General features: G+C 42.0%; 1 protein-coding gene across 4 annotated transcripts in view; it reads right to left on the minus strand.

Annotated features, from left to right (window-relative positions):
* ephb2b (eph receptor B2b) overlaps positions 1-18,092 on the minus strand; it is a 113,729-nt gene that overhangs the window by 58,001 nt on the left and 37,636 nt on the right. For all 4 annotated transcript variants that reach the window (XM_058631126.1, XM_058631123.1, XM_058631125.1 and 1 more), the window contains exons 2-3: positions 11,554-11,633; positions 2,604-3,288 (exon numbers count right to left, since the gene is read on the minus strand). In XM_058631126.1, coding sequence (XP_058487109.1) covers positions 2,604-3,288; positions 11,554-11,633 — 765 coding nt within the window. The remainder of the gene's footprint in view (positions 1-2,603; positions 3,289-11,553; positions 11,634-18,092) is intronic.

The following is an 18,092-nucleotide window of genomic DNA, read 5'->3' on the forward strand; positions in this document are numbered from 1 at the left end:
AAAATGTACCCAATTTACTGTAGGACAAATGCAGAATGTGCAGAATTCCACTACATGAGAGAAAGAGCATACAGAATATGCAACAGTTGCACTTTTCTGTGCTGTGTCATGCTGTGTGATGTGATATCTTAACTGTTCTCCCTTCAAATGAAGGCCACAAGGTCACACAAAAAACTTTTTTGTTTGTTTTATGTCCTTGCTTCTCCCCAAATATAATCATTTATAAAAACATAACCGAGATATGAATCAAGCCGTTGTTATCGCTGTGACAGATTGTCTCCATGTGAATCTTCATTGCTCCATAACACGAGCCACGCTCCCATTGTCGAGACCCTTGAACTCACAATAGCATGGGTTAGATGATCAGATTACAGTGAAGAAACACACATGGCCATTGTTAGGAGAGTTTGCAATCCCAGCCATGGACATGGCTTTCATTGTGCCCCACTGAAGAGAATTCTTTTCAGTCAGAAATGAACAGCAAGAGAAAACAGGACCTCATGTGTCTCTGTGGTGCACCATCTCCTCAAGGCTCTTGAGTCGAAATCAGATCTCTCTTTTCAGGGCCATCTCTACTGAATGGCCCCGGTGTGGTTCCTTCACTCCCATTACTTCTTAGTCAAGAAACTTAATCTCACTTGTAAGACAATCACAGAGAAAAAGGCCTCTGCAATTTGATGTGAGCACCCCCCCCCCCCCCCCCCCCCCATACTGTCAATATTTTGACAGATTGCATGACAGCATAATTATTTGCCAGAATCCCTGCCAAGAATTTAATTGTAACATGCATAATTGCATGTTAAGTTGCAGGCATGCTGGAACAAAGCATGGGTTGTGTTACTAATATTGCAGTACATATCATCCCTTTTATTTTGGCTGCTTCATGCTGTCTCTGTGGCTCCATAATCCTGCTATGAAAGTGGATATCTCTTACAAAGCCTCTGAGGGCAACTCTCAAAAATCAATTCATTAGCCCATAATATCAGCAGGCAAAGACGCATCCTTCATAGATCAATTCCTCATCCAACTTCTGGCAGATGAAAAGCAGAGTGGTTGACCACAGTTTTGAGCACTGATATCAGCTTCCACTGCTGAGGAAGCTGACCAGAGAGCGCAGACCAATTTGTGGCAACTTTCCATCAAACAGGGCTTCAGAAGAATAGAGACTAGACGACAGACCATTGCTACGGTCTGAGTTGTGAGATCTACGAGCTCTGAAGTGGTCACATCTATAACTTTCCCGACAGCATGCATATGACTAAGAAGTGGCTGTGATTAGTGGAGATTTGCCTACAGCGGATTGCAAAGATAGTTTTTTTTTTTTTTTTGCAGTAAAAGATGATCAGAAGTTAAAAGATGGGTGAAATTCTACATTTTTTATGTGCTCAGGGCAGTGAGGATATAAAAACAATTGATGTGCTTTTCCCTGCTGAGTGGACAGCATTTAATTGTGTAATCCCATTTAGCACAAAAAACTCACCATGACTGAGAGGCACCTCTGAGATCTGACAATCCAGCACATGCAGATAATTACACGTAGCTTTAAATCGACAAGCAGATTTGTTTAATTATGCACGGATTTGACATCAGAGTGGTTTGCTACAGCACAGTAGCGATCGTCCCATGCTTCTGTTAGGACTGTAAACCTGAAGGAGGAGCTGGTGCTCGTCCTCAATAGAAGCCACTGAATGGCCTGGACTCTTACCCTGCCAGAACCTTGAACCTTGAACCTTGAAGGGGTGTGTGTGTGTGTGTGTGTGTGTGTGTATGTTGTGGTAATTACCACCACCCATAAGAGACAGCAGCACATGTAGAGTATGTAAAGCTGATGGGTGGTTTGTTGTGCTGGGCTGGAGCAGCACGGCTCCAGTCTGCAGGCTACACCCTGTGATGCTGTTTGAATCGATCAAGATCTCTGAGCACGTTGACTAAATACCACCTGCCAGAGTGCGGATAGGGCATGGCACAAGTAAATGCTGGGTGCACTAATGTGTCAAAAAAGTCGAAATGATTTTCCTGAGAGGAATTTCCAGCTGACAGGTAAATGCAGGTAATTCTGAAAATATCCTCTTTGTCCCTGACAGAAAGCAGGGAGCATTTACCAACAACACATCGGGAATGGGATGTTGTAAATTCAAATTATGTTCCCTGAAGCATTAGTTCTATAAAATATGCCCAGACAGCTTCTTCTCTGAAGGGCCATAAATGTTGTGTCTTTCAGTGGGAAATTGAAATATGCCGGAAAGACCAAACTCATAATTCCATGGCAGTTACACACAAAACGTGCATTTGAGGTATTTCTTTACATCTGGAGATTTTTTTTTTAATAATAATAATTTTGATTTAAATGTGCTACAAGGTCCAAGAGAGGAACAAGCAATTTGCTCTCTGAAAAGCAGCTGAAATTCATACCTGTGATGTCTGACATGAGGCACATATTACACAGTGTATTCCTATTTTAAAAAAAAAAGAAAAGCTATGTTCATTTATATGTAAAAAAAAAAAAAAAAACTGAATGAAACAACTGAATTTGAATTAACAGATCCCAAAAACAGTTTCCAGTGGAGAGTGCCCTTCCAGTCATAAAGTACATTGGTACATACCTCGACAAACAGTTCCATTCTCCACAGGCTCGTTCCCAGACTTGCACATGCAGCGCCCGATGGGAACCATCCATTCTCCATCTCCATTGCAGTAGAGTTTAATGGGCACATCCACCTCTTCTGCATTAGGGATGCAAACACCTCGTGCAGCAACAAGGGAGGTGCTCTCTGCGCCTGAGAGTGTCTCCTGGAACAATGCCCCGTTGGTGATGATACGAGGACATTTCCGGTAGAAGACACGCACAGCAATGAGTGACATGCAGCCACCGTAGTCTTGAAAGGCCAGGTAGAAGCCATTTCTTGACACAGGGCCAAAGCTCCGAACCTCCGTGTTGATCTTCATCACTCTGCCTCCTAGGTCCACCTGGGAGAAGCTCTCATCTGCTGCAATGGTGTCCACCTTGATCCAGGGGTTCTCCATCCAAGCTGGTGAGGTTCTGGTGGCTGTGTCAGCGTCAGATTCATAGTAGTACAAATTAAATGTCTCTTTGCAGGAGCCCGGAACGTTGGGGATGCTACTGCAGTCCCTGACTGAAAATTTCATCTCCACATGGATTCGCTGTGCGCCACGGCGCCGGATGTACTTTGTCCGTACCCAGTTGTTCTGATTGTTGTCAAAAACATTGCAGACCTGGTACGTCCGGATGGTGTTCATGTTTTCATCATAGCCGCTCACCTCCTCCCACTGTAGGTGAAGAACAGACAGAAAAAGAAAGTTAAGCATTTTTCATTCCACTTATCTGGAAACAACTTTTAATGAAAAAAAAATACATTAAAAAAAAAATGACTGAGGTGGTTCAAATGATTAATTTAATTAAGTGAAATCCAGCTGTGAAGCAGCAAGAGCTTTGCATGTTTCCAATTAACATAAAATGTCATTAAGTCCCCAGTGATACCTACTTTGCAGCAATAACTAGAATGTTTTCATGTGCATTTTGTACTTTGCTCACTGGCTGTGCATAAGGCACATCTGTGATTAAATTGATGACACGGTGCAAAGAAACGAAGAAGAAACTGTGTGAACTGATGCCTTCGAAAAAGTCTAAGTGATCAAAGGATTGAGTCTTTCCCGCAAGTCCTTCATTTTCATGAGGTACTAAACGTAAATTTACAACGCAATCACAATTTTGCTTCTCTGAAACTTACATTTACTTTTAAATTAGCCTATAAACCTAGTCAAGTAAATAATATTTTTTTTTACAAAACAATATTAGCTCGACGAAGGATTTTAGGACAAAACAACACATTAGGGTTCACTGAAAACTGAAATAACCTTTGGATATCCAAAGTTGAATGACATTTTTTATGAGAACAGCTGCTCAATCCCAGGTTTAGGACAAAGTAAGAGTTGGGTGTCTTTGATTATCTGTCCTTTGTTGTCACTTTAAGGTTATACATATGAGAAGCTGGAATTACTGGTTAAATAAAGTTAGTTTTCAGCATGAGCATGAGTTTCTGCTTGAAGAAATCTAGAAAAGTATGAGACCTGCTTTCATGTCTTCTATCCCACTGCCGCGTCCTCTCATTGACAAAAAACATGCACATACTGTAATGCTTTAAAAGAATCGCTTGAACACTGCGGAGACTCTGGTTTATGTGACAGCGTGTCCTATTTTTATTGTATCTTAATAGGACACATTCATAGCACATACAGGGATCGGTTACTGGCATTGTAATGGAAGTTTTTTTTCCCCTGTAGTGAAGCAGTAAAGAAAAACATAATCATATTACACAAGTATTACTATGATTACACAAGTAATCATAGTAAGAATAATCAACGTAAGTTTCAACCTGGGTTTTCTGGATACGCTATTCTACGTGTTGCACACCGACTGGAGTTTGCTCTGGCCTCCAGCCTCCAGATGCAACCTCTGTGGTTTCCTCCCCATTGGCCCTGGATCAAACACGCTTTAAACACCATGCGCGCTACCTACTGAGCAGGTTATGACCTTGACCTCAGAATTTCAGCTAAAGAAAAAAACAAAACACTGTTCTCAACCCCCAAGGGCCACTTTGCTTCAGCCTACACCCTCTGCTGCTTCCATAACTTCACCTCCCCCTTCACTCTTCACTTCACAGCTGATATAATTTCTCAAATTAGAGCCCATTTAGTGAGGATTTTGACAGATTTTGTTGGGTCAGGAGAAGAAATTCACTAGAGCATGGATGCTACGGCCCGACCCAGCCCGGGTTTGGACTAAAATCCAGAAATGAGTGTCATAATCCGGCCGGGTTCTGTCACATCAACTGACACGGTCATTTCAAGTCCTTTAAGTTAAACGTAGAGTAGAATATAGTTCATTCAAATATTTGTTTTGGTTTTTTTTAGTTGCTTCACTGAAATTACGGTATAAACATTTAATAAATATATGTATATCAAGTAAGCATTAGTGATAATTTATACAATAGAAAGTGAAAAGTAATCAGTGAACACAGGCTGGCAGGATTATGTCCACAGTTATCAGTGGTTACAATTGAACAAGATTTATAAAGAAGGACTGACGGCCGTTAATGGTGAGTCTGAAATTTTATTATACTCTTAAGTGCCAATAACTAGTAAGGTGTGTGATTTGTGTGTGTGTTCATTATGGCACAAGAAGTTGGTTGTAAAAATCTGTTTTGTAATTTGTCATTGTGACTGGCGACTTTGTCACTGGCTGGGTTCAGAAAAAAAAATCATGGAATCTCTGTTTGAGAAATCTCCTCTACTGTCTCCTGTATCCTCCTTCTTAACTTGTTTATGCACTACACGGGTTTATGTGGGCATATATGATGTATTGTTCTTTCTTTTTTTGCATCGTAAGCACTCACTTCAAAACATTTAAAGCATAGAAACATGATGTGTCTTTTGGCCCGAGATGGCAGACATCATCATCCTAGGTCATGAGCAGCTATTGACCTTCCCACTTGTTGAGGAGTGTTGGGGAGGCCATGGGCCAATTACGCAAGAGCTGCAGACCACAGAGCGCAGGACAGACACAATTTAATAAAGTGAATGTGCAAACAGGTGGGAGTTGCTGCTAATGAGGAATATAGAGAGGGGATACTGCAGGGGCTAGTGTTGGCAATGATGTGGGGGAGGAGGCCTAAGCCAGGCTGAAAAAGACCCCAAACAAAATGTGTTTTGATGGAGGGCCCCTTTTTGTCCTGTCCTGGCCTCTTTGGCCCGCTTTCATCACAGCCACTGGAGGGAAGCAAATGAGGCATAATAAGAGCCTAACAATCAAGCACGGAGTGTGAAATTAGAAGAAACGTCTTCGTTTTCACAGCTTTTTCCCCTGGCTCTTTAGAGAGAGTGCGGTAAAGGGGTGGTCATGTGTTGTAAGTACAGAAGGTGGAGGTAACACTGGTGGTGGATGTCAACATGGATTAGTTCGAGGGGATGAGCCGCCCTCATATGATTACGAAACATAAAAAGAAAGTCCAGTTTATTCTACCGAGATCCTGTTATGTTTGAAAAAAATGTTGACTCTGAGTGAGGTCAACACAGCCTAAAGAGAATATACAGTCGATTGCTATTTAAAACCAGAATGATTAGACATTTTCTCAATGAGGAACAGTGTAACAAATATTATCAAGTGCTCATTAGCATTTTAAAATAATCTAGGAAATCCTAAAGTGCAAATGATTATTTATTACTGAAGACTTCAGTGTATTTTTTTCTCCAAATACTACTGGTAATGTGTACTTCCTTCCTGTGAGAAACCTCAGCCTAGTAATAATGAAAGAGCAATGGTGTGAAACAGAACGCACGACTGGCTCCAAACAAAAGCAAACTGTTCAATGTTTTAATTGCTCCAGTCTGGGTCTACTACTTCTGTGTCGATCAGTGACTGTAAATAATTTTCAGTGTTACGTTTAACCTGCTGGGTGTTACCCATCCATTATTCCAAGCAGACTAAAGCAAACCCTAGGAATCTTCATCGGGTAATAACTGAGGTTTCAATAGAACCTGTCATTTTTAAAGAACAGACCTGTGGAGATTAGTTTAAAAGATATGAAAAAATCTATCCCTCACAATTATTACCAACATTGGTATTTAAGAACAGAATGCAGTACTCTTCACTGTCTTCTGTGCACCTGCTGTTTAGATAAAGCATTGTTACAGTTACAAGCAACTGGCCTTGTATTATCAAAACAAATTCCTGCAACTTTATCTATATCAGAATCTGCTATTTAACCGTTTGTGTGGATGCTATCTTTACTTGATGATCTGTAGAGTTTGTATACAGTGTAATGCTCGGGCAGCAATACTGAGAGACGAATGTTGTGAACGGAAAATCCGTCTGAAGTGAATATACAGTATATGGTAGACTGTTGCTGTGCCAGCGGATACTGTTACGTGTCAGCTGCTTCTCTCGTTCTAAGGTGTTACAGTTCAGTGACGTTTACTGAAAATGAGGTGGAGAATCAATATCTCTGCCACTCGAGGTTCAGCTGACCCGCAATCCATATGTCTCAATGACAGTAGGTCCCCGCTTTATCTGTAAAGTCAAGTGGAACGGGCAGTCAAGGCTGATTTATAGACGTTTCCCCTATAGCTGAAGCAACTCAACAGATAAAGCTGGTTATTTATAGCAAATAAAAAGCACCCCCAAGGACACCAACTTCAGGTGTTTTTATGTCGACCTTTGGGACAGTTTTAGCCCTAAATACATTAACAACACCCACAAAATAAATAACTTAATCCTTAACGAAAACAGTGGAGAAAAAAGCAGGGAGCCACTAACGGTCTGCCAGGAGACCACTGGTTGCAGATGTGCCGCCTGTTATCTTGCTCTATCAGGACTGTATACTCACTCAAATGCATTCACACTGCAAGTATAGCACAGTCAGGTTGTCGGGTTTCTTAATTCCTGTATATCTGCACAACAAGGAAAACTTGCCAGTGCACATATGGTCAACAAGTCTGTTGGCGGCAAAAAGGTCGACCACAGCTCCGCTCATCATGAACTAGCTGTCAACGACCAGTCAGTCAGAATGTCTGGCAAGCAGCATCGGATGAGCTGCTGATGGTTGTTACAGTCATTCAAAGCAGCTTGAATGGCTGCAAAAGTGTTATTTTGGGAGAATAAAGGAGCAATCGACCCCAAAACTAAGGAGTACATCCATCAACTATGGTTCATTTTTTATTGAGTCTATGTCTAATTATTGATAGACAATGACAAAGCAGCACTGAAACAAGTATATATATACATAGAAATGTTGTTGTAACATCTACAGTGATCCTACCGCTGTAAAAAGCACCGTCAGAACAGTCAAACATTTAATAGTTTCATTGTTTTGACATATCATGAAGTGAGTGTTTATCACATCATGTCATTTCAGCGCCTGAATTAACCTGAACAGGCGTCATGATCTGCAGGCACATTACATATCACTGACAGAAGTAAATAAATTATACACACAAAAGCAGGGGGAAACGGGCCCAGTGGAAAACTCCCGGGGAACAGTTGCTCTATTTGCAGTTGTGGGAAATCTGTCAGAGCAGGAGTGGTGTCCCTAGAGGGACAGAGGACAAATGACACCCGCTCTCTGCATTCAATTACTATGAGAGAGGCCATGGGAGCCAAATCCTGCTGCAGAGCAGGCATCATATAGTGGATAAACTAACAAAAAACACACAGAGACTTAAGCAGAGCTGTCTGCTGCAGTCAACTCCAATTACCATTGTCCACTACGTCATACATAGCATGCAAAACTAGAGGAACAAGTCTACCTTTTACTCCCTCATCCCACGTAGTTCCTCCAACATAGCTGCACAGACTTAAATTGTGAATCATGCCGAATTAGTGGTCACTTAAAACTCCAGCGAGACCAATACAATGAATTTCAGCAAATTGCTTTTTAAGAAGTACACAATGTCGGTCTGCCACAGATGCCCACAATTATATGTGAGTTACCTCAGTCTTATTCCAAAGGAATGGTAGTACAATATGCAGCGTCTTTGATGTTACACAGAAATAAGTTGTTTTACAAGCATTTAGGCCCCTGCAAAACTCTGCTGTGTCCCCATGTGACGTATCCCGGTATACAGCGCATTAGGACATGTCCACGATAAACTAGCCCACACACACACACACCTCCTCATATTTGTTCTCTGCCTAAACAGGAGACCTCAGCTTTCCTTCCACAGTAGCTTTGTGTTACTCCCTGCAGCCAGACGTCCATTTCTAAATGTGTGCCGCTGTCAGTCCTTCAGCGCAGGAGCGAGTGAGTCAGGAGGTCTGACCTGATGTTCACACATCTCTCAGCTCCACTTGAGAAGAAAAAACATTGACCACTTAACCCCTGTTCTAATAGCCGGCTACAGTATCTATAAGCGGTGTGTTACATAGCAGATTCTCAGTGGGTCAAGAACTCTGAGTAAGTTTCCACTCCCTTTCTCTTAAACCTGTCATTTTCATTTCATTTCATTCTGCTGGTCAGTGTGTGTGTGTGTAAAATCAATATCTGTAGTGTTTGTAACATTTGTGCGTGTCTGTGTGCACACAAGTGGGTCTAGGCTTTCACTCAGTCGCCCTGAGACACGTGTCTACATGACGGAACAACTATACAGACAGCGCCAGTGTTGTGCATGTGTGGGTGGAGTGAGGCATAGGATACGAGTGCTTTGTTGCAAGAATCTGGAAACATTAATCAGACGACACTAAACTTCCTAAACTGCCCCGGGACAAAGTCTGCTTGGTTAATATTGCAATAGGTGTGAATGTTTTTTTGGCAGAGCTATGAATAATGAAGATGTCTTCCTTGTCTGGCTCAGGGACAACATACGTTTAGCTGTCACTTTACATAATTAAAAGGAGGAGCTGCCAAGCTATACACAGAGCGGGATATAAAATTTGGTTTACACAAGCTTAAGTGTAGTACTGTTTTCCATTAAATCACTCTCTAAAAACCCAGTGGTGAAAGTTAATTTTATAGCTCTGTTTGGAAGGATTTCTTAAACTAATAATTTTATAAGCATTATTCAAATATCCTGTAAAATAAAAGACACCAACTGCAATAACACTTCTGACTTTTACTGTTACTTGTTTGCATTTCAACTGTGTCGCAATGTATCACATGTCGAGTTAGGATATATTTCATGAAGCCATGCAGAGTAGTGAAAGCCAACTGCTCGTGCGGCACTCTGCTGGATGTTACTGATCCACCGGCTAAGCCCATGAAGCCATGCGTATATGTGTGTAAGACAATAGCTTCTGTAAAGCACCTCTTGCTGTTTTACAGAGCGGCACAGCGAGCTCTGTTTCCACACCTGTTGCCCTGGGCCATAAGGGACAAGCTATCCTCATCACTCTCACTCTTCACTTTCCTGTGGACTGTGCTTTTGACGAGCTCAGCCATATCATCATAAACCTTCCATGCCCACGCTGATAAGGCCAACCTATACCTGACTAAAGCCAGTGGCTAAAGCCAGGGGCTTAGGGACATTTTTTTCACCTTACCCCAAGATAGGGTTATAGCGTGATTGCATGTGGATGTTATTTAGACAGGAGCATTAAATTATCTATAGCTTAAAGGGCACATATTTAAACGTCATAGATAAGCTTAACAGGGACAATTTTCAGGAAGAGAAAAGTACCACAGAGTTGGGCATATACGCCACATATTAATGAAACCCAGAAGATCTTGGAGAGTTTAGTTTTCGGATGTTTGAAGTTTTAATGTTTAGACGTTAGACTTAATAATTTCACTTCACATTTACAGAGTGCATAATGACTATAACCTTTTATTTCTACCTTTAATTATTAAAGTGTTTGAGTCTGAAGTTTCCACTTCATATTAAACCTGATTACAAAATAAGGGTTGAGTCAGTGTTTAGCTGAATCCAACATTTTACGCAGATGAAAGGGAGATGTGATGTAAACTCTCTTTGGAGTTGGTATGCGTGTGCGTAAGCACGGTCTGGGAAGATTGGATCCAGAGCTGGCGAGAGAGAAGGAAAGGAAGCGTCTTTGTTCTTTGCTATTGATTGTAGGAATTAGCAGCAAGGAGACAACGTGCCCTCAGGTTGGGAGAGATGAAGTTGTCCTAAATTATAGCTGAGATACTTTGAAGTTGTATCATGGAACCAGTGAATGCCAGCTCTCTGCGCTGCCATTCTTTGCTTATTTTATAGTGCAAAAAAGACACAGCATGATAATTCAAACCATCTTTAATACTAGCCACAGAAGCATAAATAATTGAGTAAAATTGGCAGTGGTTTATTGAAATGCACCAGCAAATAAGTCTACAACATTTTTTTCTGTCCAAAAGACAGAAAAAATGTTGTGGTGGGGTAGCAGCGAAGTAGCGAAGGAAACTGAGACTCTGTTTTTGGCTGGCTTTAAGTGGGCCTGGCTTGCATGTGGCGAGGAGAAACCAATGCCCTGGCAAACCATGTGGAAATACTGTGCATCAAACACCAACAGGGCCCATATAACACAAACCCTCTAGTCTGGCATATGAACACACGTATTAAGCTTTAAGTGCAATTGTTCATTCATACAGTGCTTGTCATTTGTCAGGCTAAAATATATATATATATAAAAAAAAAATCAAAAAAGGACAGATCACTGCAAATAAAATGCTGCTGGTGGACATTAAAATATAGGGTTAAAATGTGGAACTAATATAATGAAACCCAAAACATGGTCTTATCTCTTAAATAACACACGTTTACATTTAAATGTCTTCCGTCTAACTTTAGCCCCCCCCCCCACACACACACACACTTTTGGTTTAGCTCTCTCTCGGGGGCAGATGGTCTCATTAATTGATCTTTGACCCAAGAGTGGGAAAGCAAAACACCAGCTACCGACAAAGACAGAGACAAAGTTATTCTGAGGGGCTGAGCAAATTTAGTTATCACCTCCACAAAGCAGGGTGCCGCAGTCTTATTAGCACCTTTAATTTAAACTTTTATTATTAGACGCAAAGCGTGCTGAAGTCAGAGAATGTCACTTACGCTGTTGTCACTCGACCCTGACACGGGGTAGACTGTCCAGCCCAGCTCCGCCGTGGCTGTGGTGGAGTCCATGAGCGTCTCTGTGGAAAGAGCCAAACAAAGAAGCTTTTCAGATCATGTCCTGGCAATTTGTCAAAAACTGCTTTAATATAAGAAATACTTAGCAGTGTAGCAGCGAGGTAGACGTTAGTAGAAAAAAATAAATAAATTCAAGCCAGAAAACATTTTCAAATCTTATCAACAAAGAAATAATAATAAAAACAGGTTATTAATAATACTTTGAAATCATCGTACAGAACTATTTTACATTATAATTTTATTTTTTTCCTGGTCAGCAGAACTATGCCATTATTGTTTTAACTACGTGGGGAACACAAATCTCCATGGACTGGAGCACCTCTGGTAATTGGGGTCAAAGAGAATGTGTCTCTTGTCTGTCATGAGGTCCTCAGCAGCACACATTCCACCATGCCGACTCAACTGTCTGTCATATTTACTGAACCTCTCACAGTGTCACCATCTTTCGCTCGCTCCGTAGCCTCTGTGCACATGCCCTCATGGCCTCATGACCTTGTTTCCCTCCCTGACATCCTCTCAGCTCCGCTCCTCTCTGTATGCAACAGTGGTTCAGGTTTAATGAATTTCTGCTGCTGATAAGGCCTGCCTCAATCTTGTGCACCAGTGTTGAGTTGCAGCAGATGGAGAGAGCATTCATCAGGTCCGAGGCGTCAGCTGCTGCCCCAGAATGCCACAGTGGGATTTAGAAACCCCCCACCCGACAAACCCGGCTGTACTACAGGTCTGCAGAACAACTGCACACTGCAGCAGCGGCTCAACATCGATAGAAGGCTAGAAACTGATTGAATTTGTGATAATATTGTGGGTTCATGTAAAGTAGATCCTAGTGAGGAAAGAAAGCCCTGGAAGCAGATATCATGTAAATATTCTCTTCCCACAGGTAATGAGTAGAGGGAATTAAAGACAGACGTGAAGTCACATCTCACTGGTTTTTATTTAATGCTTTATTGCATACTCAGCTGTATACAATCTAGCAGGATGTTTGTGAGACTTCCAGTAGTTTGGTCTGATTTATATTCCAGCAAAAGCCACATCTTTTAATTAACAGTCTCCGCACGCATCAGTTTATTTCAGGGCCTTCTGCTGACTCTCACCCATCCTCACAAGGCGTAATAGTAGATTTCACATCCTATTCAGTTATCACAAAGCCCAAATCGTATAATTAGGTAGATGAGACTGCAATTGAGCAGCTATTGATAACCTTGTGTGTGTGACTCAAAGCCGAATAGCCTACTTGGGTGTTAGGCAGTGAAATGGTAATTATCTCCCATAATGATAACGATAATTAGTGGAGGAGTAAAGTGAGAATGATGAACCCCCTCTGTGGAGGTTTAGGGAGCGTAGCAGGGGAAAAGGGAGCAAATTTCCCCAGGAATGTTAACACAGACTGGCTGACTACCCTCTCCTTCCACCATCCTCCTCCTCTTTCACCCATGTCTTTCTTTAGCCGCACATTTCCTCCGTGAACTCACTTTCTCTTCCTCTGTCGTCGTCTCCCGCTCACCTTTTTTTCTCCCCCCTCGTTTACTCCCCTTTATTTCATGCTACGTCTCTCTCCTGCTATCTGAGTCCCACATGCTGGTCAAGTAGCACCTCACCCGCAAAGTCTGATCACTTTCCTTCCTCCTGCCGTCTACACTTCAGTCTCGCCAGTGATGCCGATTCATTACCGCCCCTGCAGCAACAGCAGCCCATAGCTCACCACTGTCAGCCCCTGCCTTGTTCTCAGTCTGAACCCCGAGTCATGGCAGCGCGTGGCTGCTCGGCGAGATCATTTGGCTATTAATCAGGAGGAGGACAGGGCGCAGACATTCCCATCTGAATACAACTGCAGACATTATACTTTTTACTTGTCGTTATTCTTGTGGGCACATACATTGTACCGTAGTCCATGCATTGTTTGGAGTTTGCCGTTCTATGATAAAAGCAGCAGGAGATTCTCCGGGTCAGATACATTCAGAATGGCAGAGGAATGTCAGGAGCATCCAAATCTGGGGTGGCTGCTGGGTCATGCACACAGGACAGACAGGACAGTCACTCACTTGCTCACTGGAGCATCCCCTGCTGCTCTGTCTCACATGGGATCACTCGGACATTATCCAGAGATTTGACAAGGGGGCTGGCAGTCCTGGACAATGTCAAGAACGTGTTCTGTAGACATTAACATTCTAATATACGGCCCCTTAGGACAAACTCTGGAAAAGGCCCAGACTTTAGTGCTTGATCACAATCACCCCCATGCAAAGAAATGAGGCCTGAATACTGTCAACAGACCAATAAATCTGTTAGATTAGAATAATAAAATCACAGAAGCACAAACAATTGTAATACACTCGGGTAGAGATTGGTAAATTACAATAATTGAAATGTTTGGCCCTAATAATCTCCACATCGAGAAACGGCAAAAACAGATTTGTTACACCTGGTATTAAAACATTATTTAAATGTAAAGTCCGTCAACCAGATCATTTAAGATCTATTATAAACTTCCAGAGCCCCTGATGTCATGCATGCAAAATGTGTAAGCTGTGTCTTCAGACTCGTTTCCTTTTAATTAATAAAACATAATCTAGCAAAAAAAAGCACAGTTAATCAAAGCAAAGGAAACTGAAGGTTGTATAATTGTTTTTTTTTTCCACACAGGTGGTTTGAATGCAGTACGAAGCTAAATGTTTGATGCTGTGCAACATTATTTACGTAACATTATGGACATTGACGTCTGTGATTTTATTGAAGACGGGCACATCTCATGCCCCACTGACAGCAGTGTCTTTGTATTATCTTGTGTTCTGTCACTTTTCCAAAAAATCATGCTCGGACAAGTATTATGTGACACGCTGTTAGCTCCACTAAAGCTGCAGGCCAACCTGGTAATTACTTACAAGGCTGTATATTTTACACACACACACGGATAAAAAGTAACAGCCCTAAAGTTTTGTAACTGTGTTAAAGCGGCAGTCGAAATCCGCAGCAACAATTCACTGTCAGCACTGAAAAATAGAACACACACATATGTTTAATATTTACAGAGAATATGATTACTATGATAGTAAATAATTAAAGCCAGGATGTGTTTTTTTTTCTTTCTTTCTTTCTTTCTTTAAACTTGACACTCTCAACTGCAGAGGAGCTTATGAATATGCAATGAGATCTAGGGAGTCTAAAAAAAGCCTATTAGGCTGAGAGTGCTTCTTCCGACACTTCCTGAGACTAAGAAGAGAGTTTAGTGCTGATCTGAGAAAGAGCTCTCCAGTGAGAAGCTGTCTGAAGTGACAGGCTGCAGGAGAGGAGGGGGTGGGGTTGCGCGCACGACTACGACAGCAAAGAGAAGTCAATGCTGCGTCTCAAAGCGGGAGCAGACCCAGAGAATTGTTATACATGCAAGTACAAAAACATTATTTACACACAGCGTTGTGTTCCAGCATGAATAAATAAGAGCCACTCTCCGATATTAAAATGGTATATTTGCAGCATTTCACACCATTCACTGTGAGTAAAAATGTATTCCTCCGTTTTTTTTGTTTTATTCCCTCAATATGTCAGACACTTTTTTTTCCTCTGTTTTTCTTGCCGGCACGTTTCTCGGCACTTGCAGTTGGTTTATGGTGACTGACCACTCATTCTTTTGTCCAAAGGGCAAGGAAAGCAGGATTTGACAGATGAATGGCCAATTAGTCACAGGGAATAGACAGGTCTCTGCAGTCTGAGTGACGGATGGAAACTTTCTCTGCTGCCACGAGTCATCACTCAAGTGAAGTACACCTTCCGGCTCGTGGTCTGTTCCCCCCCCCCGGGGCAGAAAGCACAACAAGTGCAGCTTTCCAGACAAACTGACATTTGTTGTCTTTCTATCACAAGTCCATATACATGTTGATACACGCCCGCGTGTAATCCTATTGTTCAGTGGCTGACTTGAGATATTTCTCTGTGGGTCTTTTTTGGCAGCACAAAGAACTCAGTTTGACAAGTTACATTACAACTTATTGCATCACGGGTGAGGAAAACCCTGCATATAAATGATTCCGACATAGTAGTTTCCAACAAAGTGGATGTATATTTAGGGCCTACAGTTTAATGGGGGTATTTTGAAGAAGCAACTGACCTCCAAAAGACATCTCGGCGGCATGCCTTGTACTCTCTTCTCTGTGTGAAACAAATCTCTCAACATTCACTTGAACGCCGACATAAACCGCATACGGTGCTTTCCGTTGCTGTGATAACTTCAGCCAGCAGGACTCAAAAACAGCTTAACATTCTCACCATAAAAGCTGTGCTGTTGAGTACAATTTAACCACTGCTGAGGGGTGAATTTACTTGTATTTCACTAAACACCTGAAACCACAGTATTTGATGGCAAATGTGGGAAGATTGTGGTATGCAGTACAGTCGCGGAGTAACATGACCAAGCTGTTCGTTGCGCTAAAAACAGAACCCTATATAGTGCAGAAATCTGCCCAGATTAAGGGACAAAGCAATGATATGCCCCTGAGGGAGCCAATGCAAGTGCAGAGACATGATTCATAGCTTTATTGATGGACACAGCTACTGTATGGCTTGTTGGAAAGAATAACAGTCTGATTCATTTAGAAATAAGAAAAGCGATAGAGCCCCAAGTCTGGAGCAACTCAGCTCAACTCGTCTGTCAGCACAAGCTGGGCCCATTAAGGTACAGTGGGGCTCGCAGCAATGTCACATAACAGCATATCGCTGTGTGTTAAATGATTTTTTAATCCTACTTTTACAATGAAACAGGGCCTTTGTGGACCATGTGGCACTGGCCCAAACAACTTTTTTTTTTTTTCTTTCAGCTCCCAAGACACAAAGGTAAAACTAGCACACAATTGTGAGTTTCCTAGTCCTGGATACTACCTGATGTGTCACTTATGAGGAATCACTGTGTCAGAAAGACGTATGTTTGGAGGAGTTTATCACTGAGATGGCAGCCTTGGGATTGTGTTTAGGGAAACGACGAGGTGGGGCTCAATGTTCAGACCCAACTCATCAAGGGTCTGCGGCGTGGTGAGTTTTCTGAAGCAAGGAAAAATGAGGGAGGAAGCCTAGCGGTTGATTTTGGCAGACAACGGTGCAGTCTGAAATATGGTACCACACACAAACGCGGACACAGAGAAAGTAAAGCACTCTCTGAGCACCAACTGATGACAGAATGATACAGCATGGTGTTCCCAAGGGCCTCAAGCAGGATGTCCAGTGGTAATCCCAACACAGCCGAGCTCTGTTATCAGTCAGTGGAACTGAACTCGTCAGCATGGCCCAGGGGAACAAATATAAGAGAAGCAAAACCCTTTTTGACGTGCAATGGTCAGGGCCAATTGCCTTTTAAGTGAATGTCTCAGGGACTTTCTTTTTTTTCTGATGAAGCAATCAAGTTCAATAAGACTGTGTAATACGGTGAACCGTTGCACACGAAAAACATTATTAATGGGCTGACATTTAAGTTGGTAATGCAGAAGAAAAGAAACTGATTATCTCTGGAGCGCATGGCCTAATCAAATTTGTATACTTTGCAATAGCATTAGTATTGAATCCGCTTTATTGTGGAGATGAGGCTTCCAGTATGCATGTGGTTTGGAAAACAAAGTCAAATGAGGCTGAGAGGGCCAGTCAGCAGTGAAATGAGCCGCATGAAGATTAAAGAGGCGTCTGGAGACGAATGAAGATGAGCTGGTTATGGAGAGGTGCGCTGTGCAGCTAACGTGGTCGAGATTTGACCAAGCAAACACAGTAGCGGTGTTGAGAAATATAAAAATACATACTACATCATTTGAATGCAGATGTAACTAGTGATATAAATTAGAAAATGAAATGACACTTTCAATGCATCAAGGTGTTTTACTTTTTCTCTCAGCAACACCTGTAGGTGTATCATTAGTGCAGTCTCGCCATTAAAATGTAGTTCGTTTGAAGGGACACCATATTTCACGGCACAGAGACCTCAATCCAAGCAATAAATTGTGAGTGGAAAATGTCACCTGGCCAGTGGGAAGCTGTGTGAAGGAAGCCTGGCTAATAACACAGGCTAGAGAATTTATAAGTACGCTTTTCCATATTTCCAAAATCCCTGACAAGCCACCGAGACCTGTTTTACAGATCAGTACATTTAAAAATTGTGCGGTGGAAAATTCTGTAAAAGTGGGTCCTACATTTTTATAAGCTGCAGCTGATTGCAGCTGCAGTTGTGATTCAAACCCAGGCCGCAAGTGACACTCATCCGTCCATCCATCCCAATCATTCATTGAAGTGTAAATACCTGCAGCAAAGTTGGGCAGCAGTGTGCAAATCCCTTTCTCATCAAAGTGACAACATTTCAGATTACACTACTAATTGACTTGATGGAAATAATCATTACAATCCTCCCACACCTTGCCTACAAGCCATTAGTTAAAAGTGGATGATTAAAAACTGTTCGGAGCTCGTGTAAGAGCATTCCACAAATGTGTGGT

The sequence above is a fragment of the Solea solea genome, chromosome 6 (assembly GCF_958295425.1).
Source record: "Solea solea chromosome 6, fSolSol10.1, whole genome shotgun sequence".
Taxonomy (NCBI): Eukaryota; Metazoa; Chordata; class Actinopteri; order Pleuronectiformes; family Soleidae; genus Solea; species Solea solea.